The sequence below is a fragment of the Dipodomys ordii genome, unplaced genomic scaffold, assembly GCF_000151885.1.
Source record: "Dipodomys ordii isolate 6190 unplaced genomic scaffold, Dord_2.0 Scaffold154, whole genome shotgun sequence".
Classification (NCBI taxonomy): domain Eukaryota; kingdom Metazoa; phylum Chordata; class Mammalia; order Rodentia; family Heteromyidae; genus Dipodomys; species Dipodomys ordii.
In genome coordinates, this window is record NW_012267370.1 from 1,665,897 (window position 1) to 1,684,736 (window position 18,840).

The 18,840-nt window shown below is 41.6% G+C and overlaps 1 protein-coding gene across 1 annotated transcript in view; it reads right to left on the reverse strand.

Moving 5' to 3' along the window:
• The window catches only part of Dgkk (diacylglycerol kinase, kappa), a 114,142-nt gene extending 96,156 nt beyond the window's left edge, over positions 1–17,986 (reverse strand). The window contains exons 1-2 of the mRNA XM_013032353.1: positions 17,504–17,986; positions 17,216–17,425 (exon numbers count right to left, since the gene is read on the reverse strand). Coding sequence (XP_012887807.1) covers positions 17,216–17,425; positions 17,504–17,986 — 693 coding nt within the window. The remainder of the gene's footprint in view (positions 1–17,215; positions 17,426–17,503) is intronic.
• Between the last annotated feature and the right edge of the window lie 854 nt (positions 17,987–18,840).

Consider the following 18,840-nt stretch of genomic DNA (forward strand, 5'->3'; position numbering starts at 1 on the left):
AAACTTTTAAACCACTGGCCACAGTATATCATTGAGCCCCATGAGAAAATAATATATTTGAGAATGTTCTATATTGGTGTGCCTGGCAGGCACTTGTATTTGGATATTAGAAAATGCAAGCACACTTAAATAACCCAAGCCTACAGCTTTCTAGGACAGCTAATTAACACCTATACTACAATTCTGGCAACCTTCAGTTCTTAATTTTGTGGTTGCTATAGCTTGCTACAGGAAGATGTACTACATAAAAATGAGGTATCAGCTCAAACTTCCTCAGATACCAACTTTAAGAGGCTTGAGTCATTCAAATCATTCCCCAAAGTCCTTCAACTACCCAGAATCCAAAAAAGTACTGCTAATTAAATGTGCAATTACAGTTTATTATAACTGCCACACATTCGTTTTAAGTCTCAACACTACTTTGTATTTTCTTTGTCCTGTTTTTATTTGTCTTAATCATCCTGATATATACATAATTCTGTAAGATATATTCTTTCTGGATGAAAGAGTATAAATTCTCAACAATAGATTCAATTTATATACAATTGACTCTTTTATAAGCTTCATGTATGCATTATAGTACACTAGGGTACCTTACAAAATCAGTGTGTAGGCTACATTTATGCCCACTTATAGGACTTGGAACAAGTTTGTTGTTTTAAATGTTTATGGAGGCTTTTACTACATATTTTAAATTATCTCTATAATTTACTTGGTGTGTTGTCCTTATTCAGGAACACAACCCTTAATAATAATGTTTCTAATAATATTTCTATAAGCAAAAGGAACTGTAATACAAATCTACTTTATAGAATAATTCTAACACATTTGGGGGGGGGCGAGAAAAAGGAACTTTAAAAAATGACTGTATTGAAAATAGGCTTTTACTATGTTCTAGAATATGACAGGCCAAATTTTAGATTTTGATTTCCCTCACCAATATGCTCCTAAGTCACTAGTTTTCTTGCTAAAGAGACAGGAATAAACAACCCAGTGGGTTGCCTACTGCATTATTAGCCTAAAATAAATAATTAGGAATATAATTCCATTACAACCCTATTTTTGCATAGAAGAAAACCAATGAAATACTAGTTGTTTGTGTTAAATATCAAGTTTCATTTATGATTTCATCAAGAAAAAACTAACAATATACCACTAAAATGTTTTAAAAACATTGAAAAGCTGATCCTCAAAGACCCTTTTCAGTACATTTTATAAATCTATAATAGTGATTATATGTTTCACTGGATTCCCGATATGGTATCATGTTTTCATTGTGGAAAACACTGAGAAATGAAGTAGAAAAAAGTATCTTAGAGAAAATAGACCAGACTTACAAAAAGTGAGATACGGGTCAAAGAAGGCCTAAAACAGTACAAAAATGGCACTATAATTTGTAATTATGGCCAAGTATCAGTGGCTCATGTCTGTAATCCTAGCAATTAGGGAGTCTGAGATCTTTGAATCATGGTTTGAAGCCAGCCTGGGCAAGAAAAGTCCATGAGACTCTTATCTCCAAAGAAGTACTCCCCCCAAAACAAAGCCAGAAGTAGAGCTATGACTCAAGGGTAGAGCATTAGCCTTGAGCAAAAAAGCTTAGGGAAAATACCTAGGCCCTGAGTTTAAGCCCCAGGACTGGCCAAAATTGTAATTATGTTTGCCTACTTTAATTTTATTTAGATTTAAGTGACATATAAACACTGGAATATTCATTTTTTAATTATATGCTACATCAGTACACCCTCCAGTTCAGCTATGTTATACCTATCAATAGGCTTCTAATGATTACATCATCAATCAGTTATATAAAATTTTGACAATTTTCTTCATAGTTTCAGTAAGATTTGTCCCATTAACTTTATTTTCCATACTATTTCAATACATGTCTTGTGATTCTATCAAATTCCTTTTAGAATTTTTTTCTTTGCAGTCCGAGGATTGGACCTCTGGGCCCTGTGCATACTAGGCAAGCACTCACATCCCCAGCTCCAAAGAGTGCCCATTTTTTTTGAGACCAGGGCTCACCATGTAGCCCAGGCTGGCCTCAAACTCCCAATGCTCTCTGGAAGAGGATCTTATAATAACTATTCATCAGAGCTTCACTCTTCTGTCTCCTGGCCCTGGCCTTACTTGTCCAATTCAAGCACAACGTCACTTCTACTGATAATTTTTATGGCCATTGCTTAATTTTATTTATATATCTATTTTTATTTCCATAAAAAACACCTCTCAGCTAGGCACTACTGGCTCACACCTGTAATCCTAGCTACTTAGAGGAGGCTGATATGTGAGCATCGTGGTTCAAAGCCAGCCAGGGAAAGAAAGTCTATGAGACTCTTATCATCAATGAACTTCCAAAAAGTCAGAAGTGGAGCTGTGTCTCAAGCGATAGAGCATTAGCCTTGAGCAAAAAAGCTTAGGGAGAGCACCCAGGCTCTGAGTTTAAGCTCTACCATCAGCACTTCCCCCCAAAAGCCCACTTCATATCAATGTCTCCCATCAAAGATGGGAGAAATTCTTTAAAAGTTTAGTGCTGAAGGAATAATGGAAAAGCAAAGTAAGACCTTTTCAGGGATTTCTAATGTGAGGAAATCCAAGAAGAAAACCATTAGCTGAGTATTTTTATTCCATGTGAAACCAAAGTGAATCCCCACCACCACAAGGTCTGGAGATCTTGTCATCAAGTTGAATAAATTAAAGCAGAAGAGACTACATCGACATCAAAATGATCATTTTAATGAGTTTTAACAGTCAAATAGCATAAGCAGTTTGCTGCCAGAGGTGGAGGATGGGAGAAAGGTAGAGCAATATCCAAATTTGGGGGTAAGAGAAAAGTTATGTTCTACTTCATCTGACAACAGGGAAATTGTCACTGTAAGCATTAGTTGAGGTTAGTGAGAAGTTTACCAAGTTGTTAACTTTTTGGAAAGCAAGAATCTCATTCTGTAGCTTCATTTACTTTTTCCTTAACTGTTGATGCTTAGTTCTTATAATAAAGCTGTATAGTATTTTCCTTCACACTACACTACAGGGAATGTGTATAATGATGTAAATAAACCATGAAATAAGGTTGGAGGTACATATTAAATGTAAATTATACTTATCAAAGGAAAATTAACACTAAAGGTCTTTATCAAATGGGACGCTGAAACTACTACTGTTAGAGTTAAGGTTCAGAGAATGGCACCCTGGTACGAAAGCTAAGAGGACTCAACTGACAGATACCAGGGCTAATAGAAACAGTCTTGGGTTCAGAGAATGGCACCCTGGTACGAAAGCTAAGAGGACTCAACTGACAGATACCAGGGCTAATAGAAACAGTCTTGGGGTTTCAAGTCTCTATACACAGTCAAGTAACTTAACCAATTTTGTTCAACAAGTACTATTAATTTTCTGCCACAAAAAAAATCTCAGAAGAAAACAGGCAGATACTTGAACTGCAGGAGAAAGCAAATTAATGAATAGGATTAGGAAGATGCTAGTTAAGTCCTATAAGTAGTATTTTCATCCTCCTTCTCTTCTTGGAGTGGTCCCCAGGACCCTGGCTCTTGTTCTGGAAGAAATCTGCAGTTTGGGGCCAGGGAGCAGCAAATACATCTCTCAGAATACCAGTTACTGATTAGGAATCTTCTGACTCTGGCCCTGTGCTTGAGGGAAAAGAAGTGTGAATCTCTGTCCCTTGGAGCCAATATCTCTTTTGTAGGCTCTTTAAAGCTAGAGGCTTAAACACTAAATGCCAATAATGCTTAGGAAGATGAAAATTTCTAAGTGCTACCCAGACAAGGCTGAAGAATATGATCTTACTCAATAATGTATTACACTTGCCTTTTAAAGTAGATGAATTGAATATTCTATTTCCTTATAATAATTGATAATGTCTTTACACATATTTTCCTTCACAGTAGGAAGTATCCAGCTGATCAGGATATGGTAATTGTATTAGAGACAAGGACATGAGTAACTTTTTGCATGTGGTTAAAAGTGATCCAAACAGAGGCCCAGAAATTTGGGCCAGGCCTGGTAGCCTAAGTTACAACTGTAATCATGGCTATTTGGCAAGCAGAGATTGGGCAAGGTTTAAGACCAGCCCTGGCTAACTGCAAGATACTACCTGAAAAATAACTGAGGATTTAAAGGGCTAGGAGCATGGCTCAAGAGGTAGAATACCTGCCCAGATGTCAAACACCTCTATGACTTAAATTTACTTTTGGGAACTTAATAGTGGAAAGATGGTGGAGTTCATTCTAGATCCTTTTCTCCAAGGGCAAGTCATAATAGCTAGACAAATGACATCTGTGTATCCAAAAAGTTGAAATCTGAGATAAAACTGACATTTTTATATGGGAGCCTCTAAAATTCTGTCTCCAAATACATATACTCATTGCTTTACATAGCACATCCATACCTAGATTTCAAGTATATTTCTCTCTCTATATATAAAAATATGCACATATAATTTTATTGTTATTATTAAGGTGTTGTGCAAAGGAGTTACCATTTCATAAGTCAAGTAATGAGTACAATTCTTTTTGAGCAATGCCACCCCTTCCTTTGCTTTCCCTCAGTTTTCCCCTGCCCACAAGTTGCATAGCTCTTTTTCCACATCAAGTACTTGTTTACCAATGAAATCATATAGGAGTCAGATGAGATAAATTAATACATGTTTCCTAAAAACAATGTATACAATGACTAAGTTACAATAATTATATGTGTGGGATGGGTGAAGAGAGGAACCACTCAGGAAGAGGAAGGCTATGACACAATTGTATATGACCTGAAGTCTTACTATGTAGACTAAAAGTATATATTCTAAGAAAATAAAAGGAAAAATATAGCATGATATTAAAGGTAACTAACTGTCAGAGGTGGAGTGCTAGAAGATTTTTATTTACTTTTTGATACCTTCTTGATTTTCCACATTTTCCATCTTTCCTTTTTTTATACTGGTATCCGGGCTTGAATTCAGGGTCAGGGTACTCTCCTTTAGCTTTTTCACTGAAGGCTGATGCTCTACCACTTAAGCCACACCTCCACTTTGAGCTTTTTAACAAAATTATAGATAAAGGTCTCATGGATTATTTTTTGTGTGCCATCCTGAGGCTTGAACTCAGGATCTGGGCTCTGTCCCTGATCTTCTTTTGCTCAAGGCTAGCATTATGCCACTGGAGCCACAGTTCCACTTCTGGTTTTTTGTGTTTGTTTTTTTGTTTTGATTGGAAAAATTCTCACAGAATTTCCTACCTGGGGTGGCGTCAAACCATGATCTCAGCTTCCCAAGAAGCTAGGATTATAGATAGGATGAACCACTAGTGCCATAGCACGTTCTCTATCTTTATCACATTAACTTATTTGTTTGAGAAGAGGTATACTAAGAGGCTATTAATAATGACTATCTTGGCAAAGCATCTGGTAAAACAAATAATCACCACATATTTTCATGTTTGTTTTGGTAATTGAGTCTTTTACTTACCAGTTTGATTTAAAATAAGTCTCACCTATGTGATTTTGTTGAATAAGAAATCCTTAATGTTAGCACATGGTAAGAACATGGCACAAAGAGCAAGTATTAAATTCAAATTTTAAGTAGCAAATGAATTTTAAAGTTTGGAGAGCTAGATGGGCACCAGTGACATACACTTATAATCCTAGTTATTCAGGAGGCTGAGACCTGAGGATCACAGTTTGAAGCCAGCCTGGACAGAAAAGTGTATGAGACTCCTATCTCCAACTAACTACCAAAAAGGCAGAGGAGAGGTGGCTCACGAGTTAGCCTTGAGCAAAAAAAGCTGAGAGACAGTGCCCAGGTCTTGAGTTCAAGCCCCAGATCCAGCACAAAAATAAATGGAGGGCTAAAGTATGGCTCAAATGATAAAGTACCTGCCTAGCAAGTACAAAAAGGCCCTGAATTCAAACCTCAGTACCACAAAAACAAACAAACAGAAAAAGAAAAACATTGAGTCTTATTTCTTGTGTGTGCTAATAGTGGGACTTGAGCTCAGGTCCTGGTGCTCTCCGTTGGCGTTTTTGGCCAAGGCTGCAGCTCTATCACTTGATCCACACCTCCATTTCCAACACTGAGTCTTACTCTCTGCTTATAAATGACTTGCATGTTTTATACGTCTGTGAAAATCAAGTCCTTTATCACCCTACAAGAAGAGACATCAAAGACAGCACATAAGAGGACTGCAGCAAGATAGTATGTCAGCCCCATGATGGAATTGGCTAAGCATCCTCCCCTGCTAGGTAGGGGCATGTGTCTTATTGTAAGTAAATAGCAAGATTGTCACTACTATAGGTTTTATGATCAAGTCTTGATTCGCATCAATGTTAGAAGAAACAAGGATGCAACTAAACTATAAGTCATTTCTGTTTAGTCTGGAAAATAGGTATGTGGCTTTTCTCCCAGCAGGTTTACCTTCCTCATTCTTTCTCCTTGAACTGAGTCTGACTTTCCTGTGTTCAGCCAATAAAAAGGTAAGAACAACTGAACCTGGAGCAGAGGGAAGGAAGACTGAGATTAGTAAACATGTAAACAGCTGAATTTAAGGCTCACTGGCACCCACCAAAAATGGTATATATTGCCAAAACACTGGTGTCTCATACCTGTAATCTTAGCTACTTGGGGCGGGGGTGGGGGGGTGGGGAGGCGCTGAGATCTGAGACTCATAGTTCAAAGCCAGCCTGAACAGGAAAAGTCTGAGAGGCTTTTATTTCCAATTAACCACAAAAAGCCAGAAGTGGAGCTGTGGCTCAAGTGGTAGATCACTGGCCTCAAGCAAAAGAGCTTAGTGACAGTGCCCAGGCCTGGAGTTCAAGTCCCAGGACCAACACAAAAATTGGTATGCATTGCCTTTCTTTTGTATAATAATAGTCTGAGTCTGTGGAAGTGATAGGTGGAGAGATGGATTTTGTTTAGAAGACAGGCCTGAAAGGACTTTCTCTTTTCTCTTTGTTTTTGAAAAATCTTATTAAAGCAAGAAAGTTCCAAGGTGTTGGTGAGATTATGACCAATTTGCTTTGGGTTAAAAGGATTTCTCTTTTTTTTTGCTTATCTTTTTTCCTCTTAGGTGTGTAGAGAAATAAAGTCCATCCATTGGTTTTAGTGAAATTGAAAGAATTTCCTCTTACAATAAGATTTTTACTTAAAGTATATACCTGTGGTGGAGCAGTAACTCTTTGCTTGCAGTGGAATTGAAGAAACAGTCCTTTTCTTTTGTTGGTTGTGGGGCTTGAACTTAAGGCCTGGGCACTATCCCTGAGCTTCTTTGTGCTCAAAGCTAGCACTCTACCACTTCAGCCATAGTGCCACATCTGGTTTTTTACTGATTTGTTGGAGATAAGAGTCTCCGGGGACTTTTTTGCCTGGGTTGGCTTCAAAGCAGTATCCTGAGATCTCTGCCTCCTGAGTAGGTAGGATTACTGGCATAAACCACTAGTGCCCAGCTGGAGCAGCTCTTTTTAAACCTGAAGGACTTCCATTTAAAAAAAATAGAAACTGAGCATGGGATCACACCTGTAATCTCAGCACTCAGGAGGCTGAGGCAGAATTGCCTTGGCTACAAGCGTAGTTCCAGGCTAGCCTGGACTACATAGAGAAACCTTATATTTTAAAAAATGAAAAGAAAGGTAAAAGAAAGGGATTATGAAAAACAGCTACAAGTGAGAACCCCTGGGAAACCTTCCAAGGAAGGTTTTTTTTTAAACTTTTCTAACAGAAATAAGTTTTTGGAAGAAATTATATTAGGAATACCTCTCCTTGACAAAAAATTCTTTTTCTTTTCTTTAAAAAAACAGTGAAGGCTGAAAGATAATGTGTCCCTTAAAGAGGCTAAAGACTTTTTGCCTTATTGTACGTAAGGCTGAATTGACCAGAAATAACATTAAATGTCTTCAAGAAGATAGGTGTGGAGTCTGGTCAACGTGGCTCATGGCTCCTCCCCCTGGAGGGAAATTGTGAGGTTTGCAGTTATAGGCAAGCATATGTAAAAATCCAGACCTTCAACAAACAACTTGGGCATGGTGGTGTGAGCCTGTGGTCCTAGCTGGGGGGCCGGGGGGGGGGGAGAGGAGAAGGGAGGAAGGCTAGGAAGATTGTGATCTAAGGCCAGTCCCAGGCAAAGACCAGAGAAGTTATTTGAAATGTAATTAAAGCAAAAAGGACTGGAGGCTGGCATAAATGATAGAATGCTTGTCTAACAAGTTTGAAGTCTGATTTCAAACCCTAGGAATGCCAAAAGAAGACCCTGAGTTCAGTCTGGATAAACAAAGGAGAACAAAGGGTATGTACATGTGTCAGGGGGTTCTGAGAAATCCTCTTGCTTTATCCTTTTTTTTTTCTTGTTGATTGTGGGGCTTGAACTCTGGGCTTGGGCGCTGTCCCTGTGCTCTTCAGCTAAAGGCGAGCATTCTGCCACAGCACCACTTCTGATTTTCTAGTGGTTTATTGGAGATAAGAGTCTCATGGACTTTCCTGCCTGGGCTGGCTTTGAATTGTGATCCTCAGCTCTCAGCCTCCTGAGTAGCTAGGATTACAGGCATGAGCCACCCCTCTGGCTGTCTGACTGTGTACCTATTTTTCTATGTTTAAGATAAAACCCAGGGCCCTGAGCACATTAGGCTCCACCACTCTCTCTCTCTCTCTCACACACACACACACACACACACACACACACACACACACACACACACACACACCAGCCCCCCTTTTATTTATTTTCTCATTCTCAATCTCCTTCACTCCTTCTTCCCTCTCCCTTCTTTCCTTTCTCTCTTCCCCTTCTTGATAGGTCTCCTTTTTTAAATTCTCTCTCAAACCTCACCCCCCTCTGCAGTATTCCTCTTTCCATTTTGTCACTCTTTCCTTTGATTTATCTCCCCATTTTCCTTCCTCTTGTTCTCTATTCCCCTCCCTTTCTCTATTGCTCTCCCTCTCTTCCCTATTTGCTCTCTCTCCTTGTTTCTTTCCCTTTCTCCCACCCCTTCCTCTTTTGAATCTTCATCTCTCAGGAACACATCTTCTTACAGCTCTGTGTCTGCCTTTCTTTATCTTTCTCTCTCTTATACCTCTTCCCCTTTCTCTGTCTCTGCCTCTCACACCTCTTCCTCTTCTCCTTATCTGTCTCTCTCCCACCTCTTCCTCTTTCCTCTGTCTGCCTCTCTGTCTCTTCCTCTGTCTGTCTCTGTCTGTCTGTCTGTCTGTCTGTCTGTCTCTCTCTCTCTCTCTCTCTCTCTCTCACACACACACACACACACACACACATTTTATTTTATTTTTGTTTTGCTTGTTTTTGTGCCCATAATGGAGCCTGAATTCAGGGCCTTGAGCTTCTCTCTCTTGTTTTGAAAGAGACATTCCATAACTTTGGGGGCATTTTTGTTTCCTGAAAGTAGAAAAAAAATTAATCCTATTCGTGTTCTGCCTTCTCCCCCCTGACCCCCACCATGCCCCTAAAATGTGTTCACTTACTTTGAGAAAACAATGGAGGGGCTCTGTGGAGGCTGGGTATGCTTTCCCTTAAGTAATCATTCTTGGCTTTGTTTCTCCTCTACTTTCCAATTAAAAAAAATCTATACTAAGAATAAAACATTTGACTTTTGGTCAACTGTCATTAGAAGAATTTGCTTCATTTTTTTCACCTTTAAAATAAATGACATTTGTTTACCTTGTGCTTTGACAGTAAAGTTTGAGTTTTGTGAGATTGGAGGACTTTTTTTGAGAGAACTACGTTTTTATTTCATTAATAATATCTGTGCTGCCAGCACATGCCTTTTCTTAACAATTATACTTTTAGGGCTGGGAAGGTGGCTCAGTGGTAGAGTGCTTGCCTCGCATGCATGAGGCCCTGGGTTGAATTCCTCAGTACCACATAAGCAGAAAAAGCCCGAAGTAGCACTGTCTCAAGTGGTAGAGCGCTAGCCTTGAGCTGAAGAGCTGAGGGACAGCGCCCAGGCCCTGAGTTCAGACCCATGATGACTAAATAAATAAATAAATAATGATACTTTTAGAGTAAGCTCCTCCTTGGTCACTTTGGGGGTTTTTCCTTTGTTTCTTTTCCCTCTTGCATGGAATTAAAATTTCAAGACATTTTATAAGATTTGTGTCCCACCTTTAATATTTCTTTACTTTTTAAAATTAAAATGAATGTATGAGGGGGACAGTATAATTCATTGGTTGGTGATTTTAAGAGTATCTCTCCCTGAAAAGCTTTCCTATTACATTTTTCTTTAAAAAGTTAAAAAACTTATTTCTTTATTTGTTTATTTATTTTGTAAGGCCCTATCCCTAAGAAGCTCTCTTGTTTGAAATTATTCCTTCAATTTTTTTCAAGTTGTTTGTTTATTTACATTTTTGTGGGAGAATATTAGTAAGCTTTTGGGGGGATTTGTTTTGGTTTTGCCAGTTCTAGAACTTGAACTCAGGGCCTGGATACTGTCCCTGAGCTCTTTTGCCCAAGGCTAGTACTCTACCATTTGAGTCATAGCTCCACTTCCAGCTTTTTGGTGTCTAATTGGAGAGAAGAGTCTTGTGGACTTTTCTGTTCAGGCTAGATTTGAGCAATGATGCTCAGATCTCAGCCTCCTGAATAGCTATTATTACAGGTGTGAACCACTGGCCCTGGTGATAATAGGTTTATCTTTAGGTTGGGAATATGCTCTAATTCTTTTACTTATTTTTTTTGAAAAGAGAGGTAACTCATATACTGTACAATTCATTGGTACAATCCTATGAGTCTTAGTATATTTTCAATATTGTACAAGAATCAACATCATATAATATTAAAACATTATTATTACTCACATTATTATTACTTCCTTGTACCCCTTAGCCATCATCCCTTTATTTTCATCCATTTTCTTCCAGACTCTGGCAGCCACTCATTCTTTTACACTTCTAAAGATTTGTCTATTCTGGACATCTTGTAGAATTAGAAGAAATAATGTTAAGGAGCTTTAATGAAGTTGATGTAGCTCCCCTTTGGAAGATTTATCTTCATCCCCCAATTTGTACTAGGAAATAGGCATGAGAAATGGTATACAAATAAAGTTTATAAATTTCATAAGTTTTAAAGATTAGAAATAGTGTTTAACATGGTGATTTTTTAAATCTGGGGGGAGAGCTCAAGGAGTAGAGTACTTGCCTAGAAAGTCTGAGGACATGAGTTCAAATTCCAGTACCACCAAAAACAAATAAATAATTTCTCATTTTTAAATAATTTTTCTTTAGGAATACATGCTTCATAAGCTTTGATGAGGATAAAAAATACTCCCTTTAGGCTTTCTTCTGATAGTTTGTGTGTGTGTGTGTGTGTGTGTGTGTGTGTGTGTGTGTGTGTGTGTGCGCGCGTGTGTGCTAGGACTCAGGTTTAAACTCATGGCCTTTTGTTCTCACTGGGCTCTTTTGCTCAAGGCTGCATATCATTTGAGCCACAACTACTACTCTGGCTTTTTGGTGGTTAATTGAATGTTAAGAGTCTCTTGAAATTGTCTGCCTTGGGCTGGGAAGGTGGCTCAGTGGTAGAGCGCTTGCCTTGCATGCCTGAGGCCCTGGGTTTGGTTCCTCAGCACCACATAACAAAAAAGCCAGGGGCTGGGAAGGTGGCTCAGTGGTAGAGCGCTTGCCTTGCATGCCTGAGGCCCTGGGTTCGATTCCTCAGCACCACATAAGCAAAAAGAAAAAAAAGCCGGAAGTGGCGCTGTGGCTCAAGTGGTACAGCGCTAGCCTTAATCTGAAGAGCTGAGGGACAGCGCCCAGGCCCAGAGTTCAGGCCCCACGACTGGAACCACCCCCCCCCCCGCAAAAAAAAAAAGAAATTGCCTGAGTTGGCTTCAAAACACAATCCTTAGATTTCTGCCTCCTATGTACCTAGGATTATAAGCATGAGCCATACAGCCTGGCTCTTTTAATATTTTTAGTACCAGTCTTGGATCTTGAATTCAGGGACTGGACACTGTCCCTAAGCTTTTTTTGGGGGGGAGGTCCGGTCGTGGGGCCTGAACTCTGGGCCTGGGCGCTGTCCCTCAGCTCTTCAACTCAAGGCTAGCGCTCTACCACTTGAGCCACAGCGCCACTTCCGGCTTTTTTCTTTTTGCTTATGTGGTGCTGAGGAATCGAACCCAGGGCCTCAGGCATGCAAGGCAAGCACTCTAACACTGAACCACCTTCCCAGCCCACTGAGCTTTTTTTCTCAAGGCTAGCACTCTACCTCTTGAGCCACAGTTCCACTTTGGGTGGTTTTTGGTTTTTTTGTGTGTGTTTGTTTTTTGCTTTTTTTTTTTTTTGGTTGTTAATTGGATATAAGAGTCTCTTGGACTTTCCTGACCAGGCTGGCTTTGAGCTGTGATCCTCAAATCTTAGCCTCCTGATTAGCTAGGATTATAGGTTGAGTTGCTGGTGCCTTGCTCTTTTACAAATTTCAGAGGAAGCATGTTTCATTACCTACAATGACTATGCTTTTTTCTTCATAAAAAGTCATAAATTTGTTCTCTAATTTGAGAATAAGGTTTATTTTCTTTAGTGAGGATGGGGCATCTCCCTTTATGAATGATTGCTTTCTTTCTTTTTAAAGAAATTCTTTTTTTTTCCACTGAGGAAATTACAGTCAATGGTCTTTGGAATGGTTGAGTACCCTATTACTATCTTCAGCAGTATTTCTTTTTTTTTTTTTGTCGGTCGTGGGGCTTGAACTCTGGGCTTGGGCGCTGTCCCTGCGCTCTTCAGCTCAAGGCGAGCGCTCTACCGCTTGAGCCACAGCACCACTTCCGGTTTTCAAGTGGTTTATTGAAGATAAGAGTCTCAGGGATTTTTCTGCCCCAGGCTGGCTTTGAGCTGTGATCCTCATATCTCAGCCTCCTCAGTAGCTAGGATTACAGGCGTGAGCCACTGGTGCCCGGCTTCAGCAGTATTTCTATTTATTACCTTTCCAAAAAAAAAAAAAGAGTTTTCTTTGGGAGTAATATATCCAAGGTCTTGTGTGTCTTCTCTTTCTTTCTTAGGCTCCTGTTCTATGCTGGTCCCCTCTGGGAACATTAGAAATAGAGTAGCAACCATTGCCTTAGAAAAAGTTAGAGCTGGTGAAATCTGAGCTAAAATACTGTTGTTAGACAAATGAGGATCCTGTATGTCACAGAAAGCCATATATTGGATATTTTAAAAATTCATAATACATATAATAATCATTACATCCTATTAGCAGTTAAGTTATAATCTTTGTTGTTCTCTACCATACTGTCTTCTTTGGGAGATATAAAGGGTTAATGTTGCAGAGAAAAGCATTCTGTAAATTGTAAAGTAATACACTAGTAGAAAAGATTATACAGCCCTTATTGTAATGTCCCTGAGTGGTTTCTTGGCCTCTATAGATTTTTTCACCTTTCCTTGGAGACACTTTAGGAAAAGGCTCAGTCTTTCCTTTTAGGCTGCAGATTGGCAGAAGCTGCAGTTGTAAATTTCTGTAAATGCATAATAATTGTACACTCAGAAAGAAAAGACCCACTGACCAAATACCTCATTATCTTTTCTAGAACATCCTGCAGCAAATATCTAGGAGCTCTCTGAAAATACCAAATAAATCATATGGTACCATTAAAGCTTGGCAAGGAAGGGGATAAAGGCTGGGAAGAAAGTAATTCCATTCTGCCCTTCAACAGGTTAAATATCTGAATCTATAATTCCAAAGCTGTTCATAGTCACTGCAGAAATTTGGTTCACTTAGGGAAAAAAATTATTACCCACTCCTGAAACAAACATCACCATTAGTCTGCTGCTGTCATGACTGCATAGGATAAGGACACTTTGCAAACCATTAAATGTTTTTAGTAGTTTGTTTCTTAACTATGGTTCCATTGTCCATTCTGAAAAAAAACTGACTGTTCCTTAATGGCTATATATTATAGGATATTTAAGTAAATGTATTCTTTTAACTCATAAACCGATGAAATACATTTTTATTCACTTGCAGCACTACACTTTATATTGCTGGAAATAGAGTTAATAAGTTTCAAGCTTCAGTAAATGTTTCCTGAGTAATACAGGGAGACCATATTATACCAAGCACAGTGAAAATCCTACTTTTGATAAGCTCACAAATAGGTAAAGTAATAAAATATTCATACCAGACATTACATAAACAACCAATGGCTACTTTACATGAAAATGTGTGTCAAAAATACCAGTTTTATGTTCAAAACCTGTTATATTTTAAGAGTAATGGTAATTACTATGTAGTCATTAGTAGGAGTATACATATTCCTTCCCTCTCAAACGAATGCCACAAAAACATAGTTCTCCCCAAATTTTCATCAATCATTTGTTTGGTGTGATCATAATTTCATATGTAGTCAAAATCCAATAAATAACAATACAAACTGTTTTGCTTCAAGCATAGCTGAAGGGAAAGAAACTAATATGGTCTACTTCATATAAACCCCATTCCCCCAAAAGAGTGATAGCATTGTTAAAGAACCAAATCTCATGTCCTTATTTATACTTGCTGCAACCAGGTGGGAGACCATGGCTCATTTCCTGGGAATCAAAGCATTTTAGAATGGAAGAAATAGACAGGTTTGATTCATAGATTGTGTTACCCTGGTAGCTATTTGAAAGAAAATGTAAGCCCACTTTAGTCAGTTTTTACTCTCATGCTCAGGAAAGGATTCCAACAGCAGGATCTGAAACCTTACTGAAATCCCTAAAAAGAACAGAATACAGGCTTAAGGGTTTATTTATTTACTTATTTACTGCAATACCAGTCAGCAAAATTACCTGGCAGAAATTTTCAGTCTTATTCAAACACTTGATTTTGCTCATTATTTTCTTTTGAATTTTCAGGCTAGTTTCATGATTATCATGTAGGTATTCATTGTATGATGCAACGTGTATTTTGTTTTATTTTCTGATTGTGTGTGTGACTGTTTTTCCCCAAGTTGTCCTCAAGGAGGCAGTGTTTGAGAATAATGTCACTCCAGCTAAGATGGCAACCTGTTTGTGTTAAATGTTAAGATCAAGTCAGCTGGTTGCAGGTGGATGCAGAAAAAAAATGGTGCTATCACTGAAGATCAGATATTCCCAAGTGCACAAGGGAGCAACTGCATAGCAACACGGAGCCTACTGGAGAAGGGTTGGGCTCCTAGCAATGTAAGCATTTGCCTAAATCCTTCAAAATCCTCCGGAGCCATCCATTAGTTAATCAACATGACAGAATTGTTAGATAGGATTCTTAACTCTGTTCTAGAGATAAATGATTCAACTAGTGTCTGGGTCTTCTGGTGACCAAGTCAAAATACTGGGGTCTTTGTCTCTTACCAGTGCTGCCAGTGTCTCAGCCAGCTGGTCAGCACATCTATGGAGAAGAAGCTAAACCAATTCCCCTTTCCTTAATCCTCCCTATCTGTCTGGCAGACATTTTCTTGTTAAGCTGCTAGGAGATGTTTCACACTGAAAGATACTTTTCATTGGGGACAAAGGTGGCAGATACCTTCCAGAGGTCAAAAAAGGATGGTTTTGTAGACAATCCAGGTAATTGAGGTGTCAGTTTCTTTGCCAGGTTTCCCAAATTTCACTTAAGATGGCCACAGTTCAGGTGACTGGCTCATCTCCCTCCCACCAACTTAATTCAAACTCTTCCAAAGGACTAGAAGCAAGCCCCAGGATTAGAATGAGCTCCCTGTCTAGCTACCCCACTGTTTCTTTTCTAGAAAACTCCACTGAGAAAGGTATTTGCAGGAAGGAGAAGGATCCATCCCCTGGTGAAAGCAGATATGAATTTTGTTTTAATGTCTGAGTTTCCTACTGTTAATTTTATTTATTTTTAAAAATGTGCATTTTGTATTCTGTGAAACTTTTCTTTGCCCTAGCTTTCCACTTCTTTGTCTTTTTTCATTGCAAATTAGATGTTTTGCATCTCCCCCACCCCACCCCAGAACTCAGGAAGCAAGCAGCACTTCCATTTTATGATTTCAAACTCTACTCCTCTGTCTCCCCATCTACATTCTACAGGTGTGCATCCCCAGCTAAAGGGTTCCCTAACCACATCCCTAAGCCCAACTAAGCAACCAGATGAACCAGCATTGTTAATGTGTTGTTATTTGTGTTTGTGTGTTTCCCTTTACTGGAAGCTAAAGTGAGGTGTATATATGCATAAACCACAGTTTCGTGAAACAAAGTTTAGAAGAACGAGTAGGGGGACCAGAAACACCAAATAAGTCTCCCACTGGAAAATGTACAGAAGGGGAATTTTAATATTCAGGGTAAACACAAAACCTTCTTCCCCCCTCCCGCTTGGGCTGTTGTAGGAGGTCCCTTCACTTCCCCCTCCCTCCCAGCTAAGTGCCACGTTTTCTAAGACATCACTGTAGACTGAAGGGTTTCCGTTACAAGCTCTTAAACCCCAACTCTTATTTTTTTAATCTTTTAATCAGGACTCCAGTTGTACCATTCTAATTGATCTTGGTGCAGGATTCCAGTTGCGGGCTTGTGATATATCACTGTATCACTGCATTTACCTGCTGGGAAATCCTGCAGACAGATGGAATGGTGGCTTCAGCACACACACTCTAGCTCTCCCCCTCCTCCCAGCGAACCCTGCCCTTCCCCTGCAGTGCGCGTGGGCGCCACCCATCCCCGTATCCCCATTGGGAGTACCAGCTCCCAGCAGCCAGCCAAGGTGCTGGACACCTCCTTGGAGCTTCGCCAGCTGTGCCTGGGTTGAGGCGCCCCCTCCTCAGTGGCAGGAAAGGGGCCAAGCAGACAGTGGCTTTGTAGCTTGGGCCTCTGCGGCAGTGACCATCACTAAAACTAGTGTCCCACTGCCCCCACTCAGTACCATCAGTTATGTATCCAGGTCAGCTACAAACATTTCACATCTCTTGAACCCTCCTCTCCCCCAACCTGCTATCCAGGGCGTCTTCTCCCGTTTTCAAGACAGAGGCACTCACAGCACTGTGGCTCCCTCCCGGGGGCAGGGGGGGGGGTGGGGGGAGGCTGCCCTCTCTCCCAGCTTTGCTGTCACTATCCCATCCCTAGCCCTAAATAGCCCACTCTCACTTCCCACATGTTGCTTCCCGCCTTCCAGTCTCTTCCCATTCCCCCATTCCCTCATCTTTCTGAGCATCTTGGTCCACCAGTAGTGGCCAGGTTGTAAGCGATACCCTGAGTCTAGCAAGCTCCATAGCCACCCTACCTCCCTTATTTCTTTCCTTCATCCATTCTTTTCCTTACCTTTATTCTGGACCATGTCACTGGCGTTCGGGGCGATGGCAATGGCGAGGTCTTTAGTCCCCTCTCTTGAGGGACCACTGGACACTGCAATCGGCATGGTGCTGGACTCGGCTTCAGACAGGTTTCTGGAGCTGGTTCAGGATAGGACTCTAGGCCCAGCTCCGTGACAGGTTCTGGGGCCGTCTCTGGAACTGTTTCTGAGGCCGGCTCCTGGGCAGATTCTAGTACTGGCCCTAGGATAGGCTCTGGGGCCGACTCTGCGGCAGATTCTGAGACTGGCTCGGGGACCGGCTCTATGGCTAGTTCGGGGGCCGGCTCCGGGGCCGACTCTGTGGCTAGTTCAGGGACCCGCTCTTTGGCTGGTTTTGTGGTTAGTTCGGGGACCGGCTCCGGGACCGGCTCTGTGGCTAGTTCGGGGACCGGCTCTGGGGCCGGTTCTGCGGCAGGTTCTGGGACCGGCTCCGGGGCCGGTTCTATGGCTAGTTCTGGGACTGGCTCTGTGGCAGGATGGGTGTCTAATTCTGTGGCTGGTTCTGGAGTCGCCTCGGGACAGGGTCCTGGAACAGGCTCTGGACAGGGCTCGGGTTTGGGTTCTGGCGAAGGCTCAGAGAGCGGTGGAGGAGCTGGTGGTGGAGGAGCGGGTGGCGGAGGGACAGGCGGTGGAGCTGGCGGCGGTGGCGGCCACGGTGGCGGTGGCTCCGGGGACTCTTCGGGCTGCTCTCCATCCTGAGGCGGGGCAGTGCCTTGGGCCGCATCAGCTTCGCGGTCCATAGCTGCACACCGCCTCAGGTCTGGGCAGCCTGCGTCCCTAAGCTTGGAGGGCTAAAGAGCCCTCGGGCGCCCCACCCACTCCAGTCTGACATCCCCTCGCGGGGTGCCAAACTTTCAACCGCCGCGCTCCATGGCTGGCTCCGCTCTGAAGTCTAAGCTGGGGGCGCAAAGCGGCTGTCTGTGTCGGAACACGCCCCTTGGTGAGCGCACACCTCTCCGTAAGCAGCCACCAGCCTGATGGGCGGGAAACAGAGGGGCTTGAGAACGCGGACTGGGCAGAGAGCTTGATGACCTCCTAGCGACGCACGGGAGGGGAGGGGGGAGGCAAAAAGAGGAGGGGGAGTGGAGAGGCTTGGTTGGAGGTTTTGATGCCTGGCTGCGTTTAACCCCTTAGTGACTCAAATGGAGTGTGTGTTGGGGAGAGGGGGACTAGAGGCAAAGTTGAAGATCTTTGAAATCCCCCCAAACCACCTCAGCCAAGTTGCTGCTCATCCTATGGATGTTCTCACCACTTAGCAGCAGGTGAATCTAGCAAGGAAATAACTGATAACTCCCCTCCCCCTTCTGCCCCATCTCCAAGCCTTGCTGGGCTTGTAAACCTTTTTCCCTAACCCGGGGCGGTGTGGGGGGATGGAGAAATCAACCTGCAAGGGGTTAAGGGGAAGACACTTCCTTTAGATTAAAGTAAAAATTATTCCCCCTCACAGACTCTTCCTCTTCAGTTTTTGCATTTCTGCGCTGTACCAGATCCTAGAGGTTTGCTGTTGGATATGGGGTTTATGGTGCGTTCAGAAAGGAAGGACAAGGAGCTCTGGCTTTCCGCAGCCTGCAGAGGTAGCCCCAAGACCAAAGCA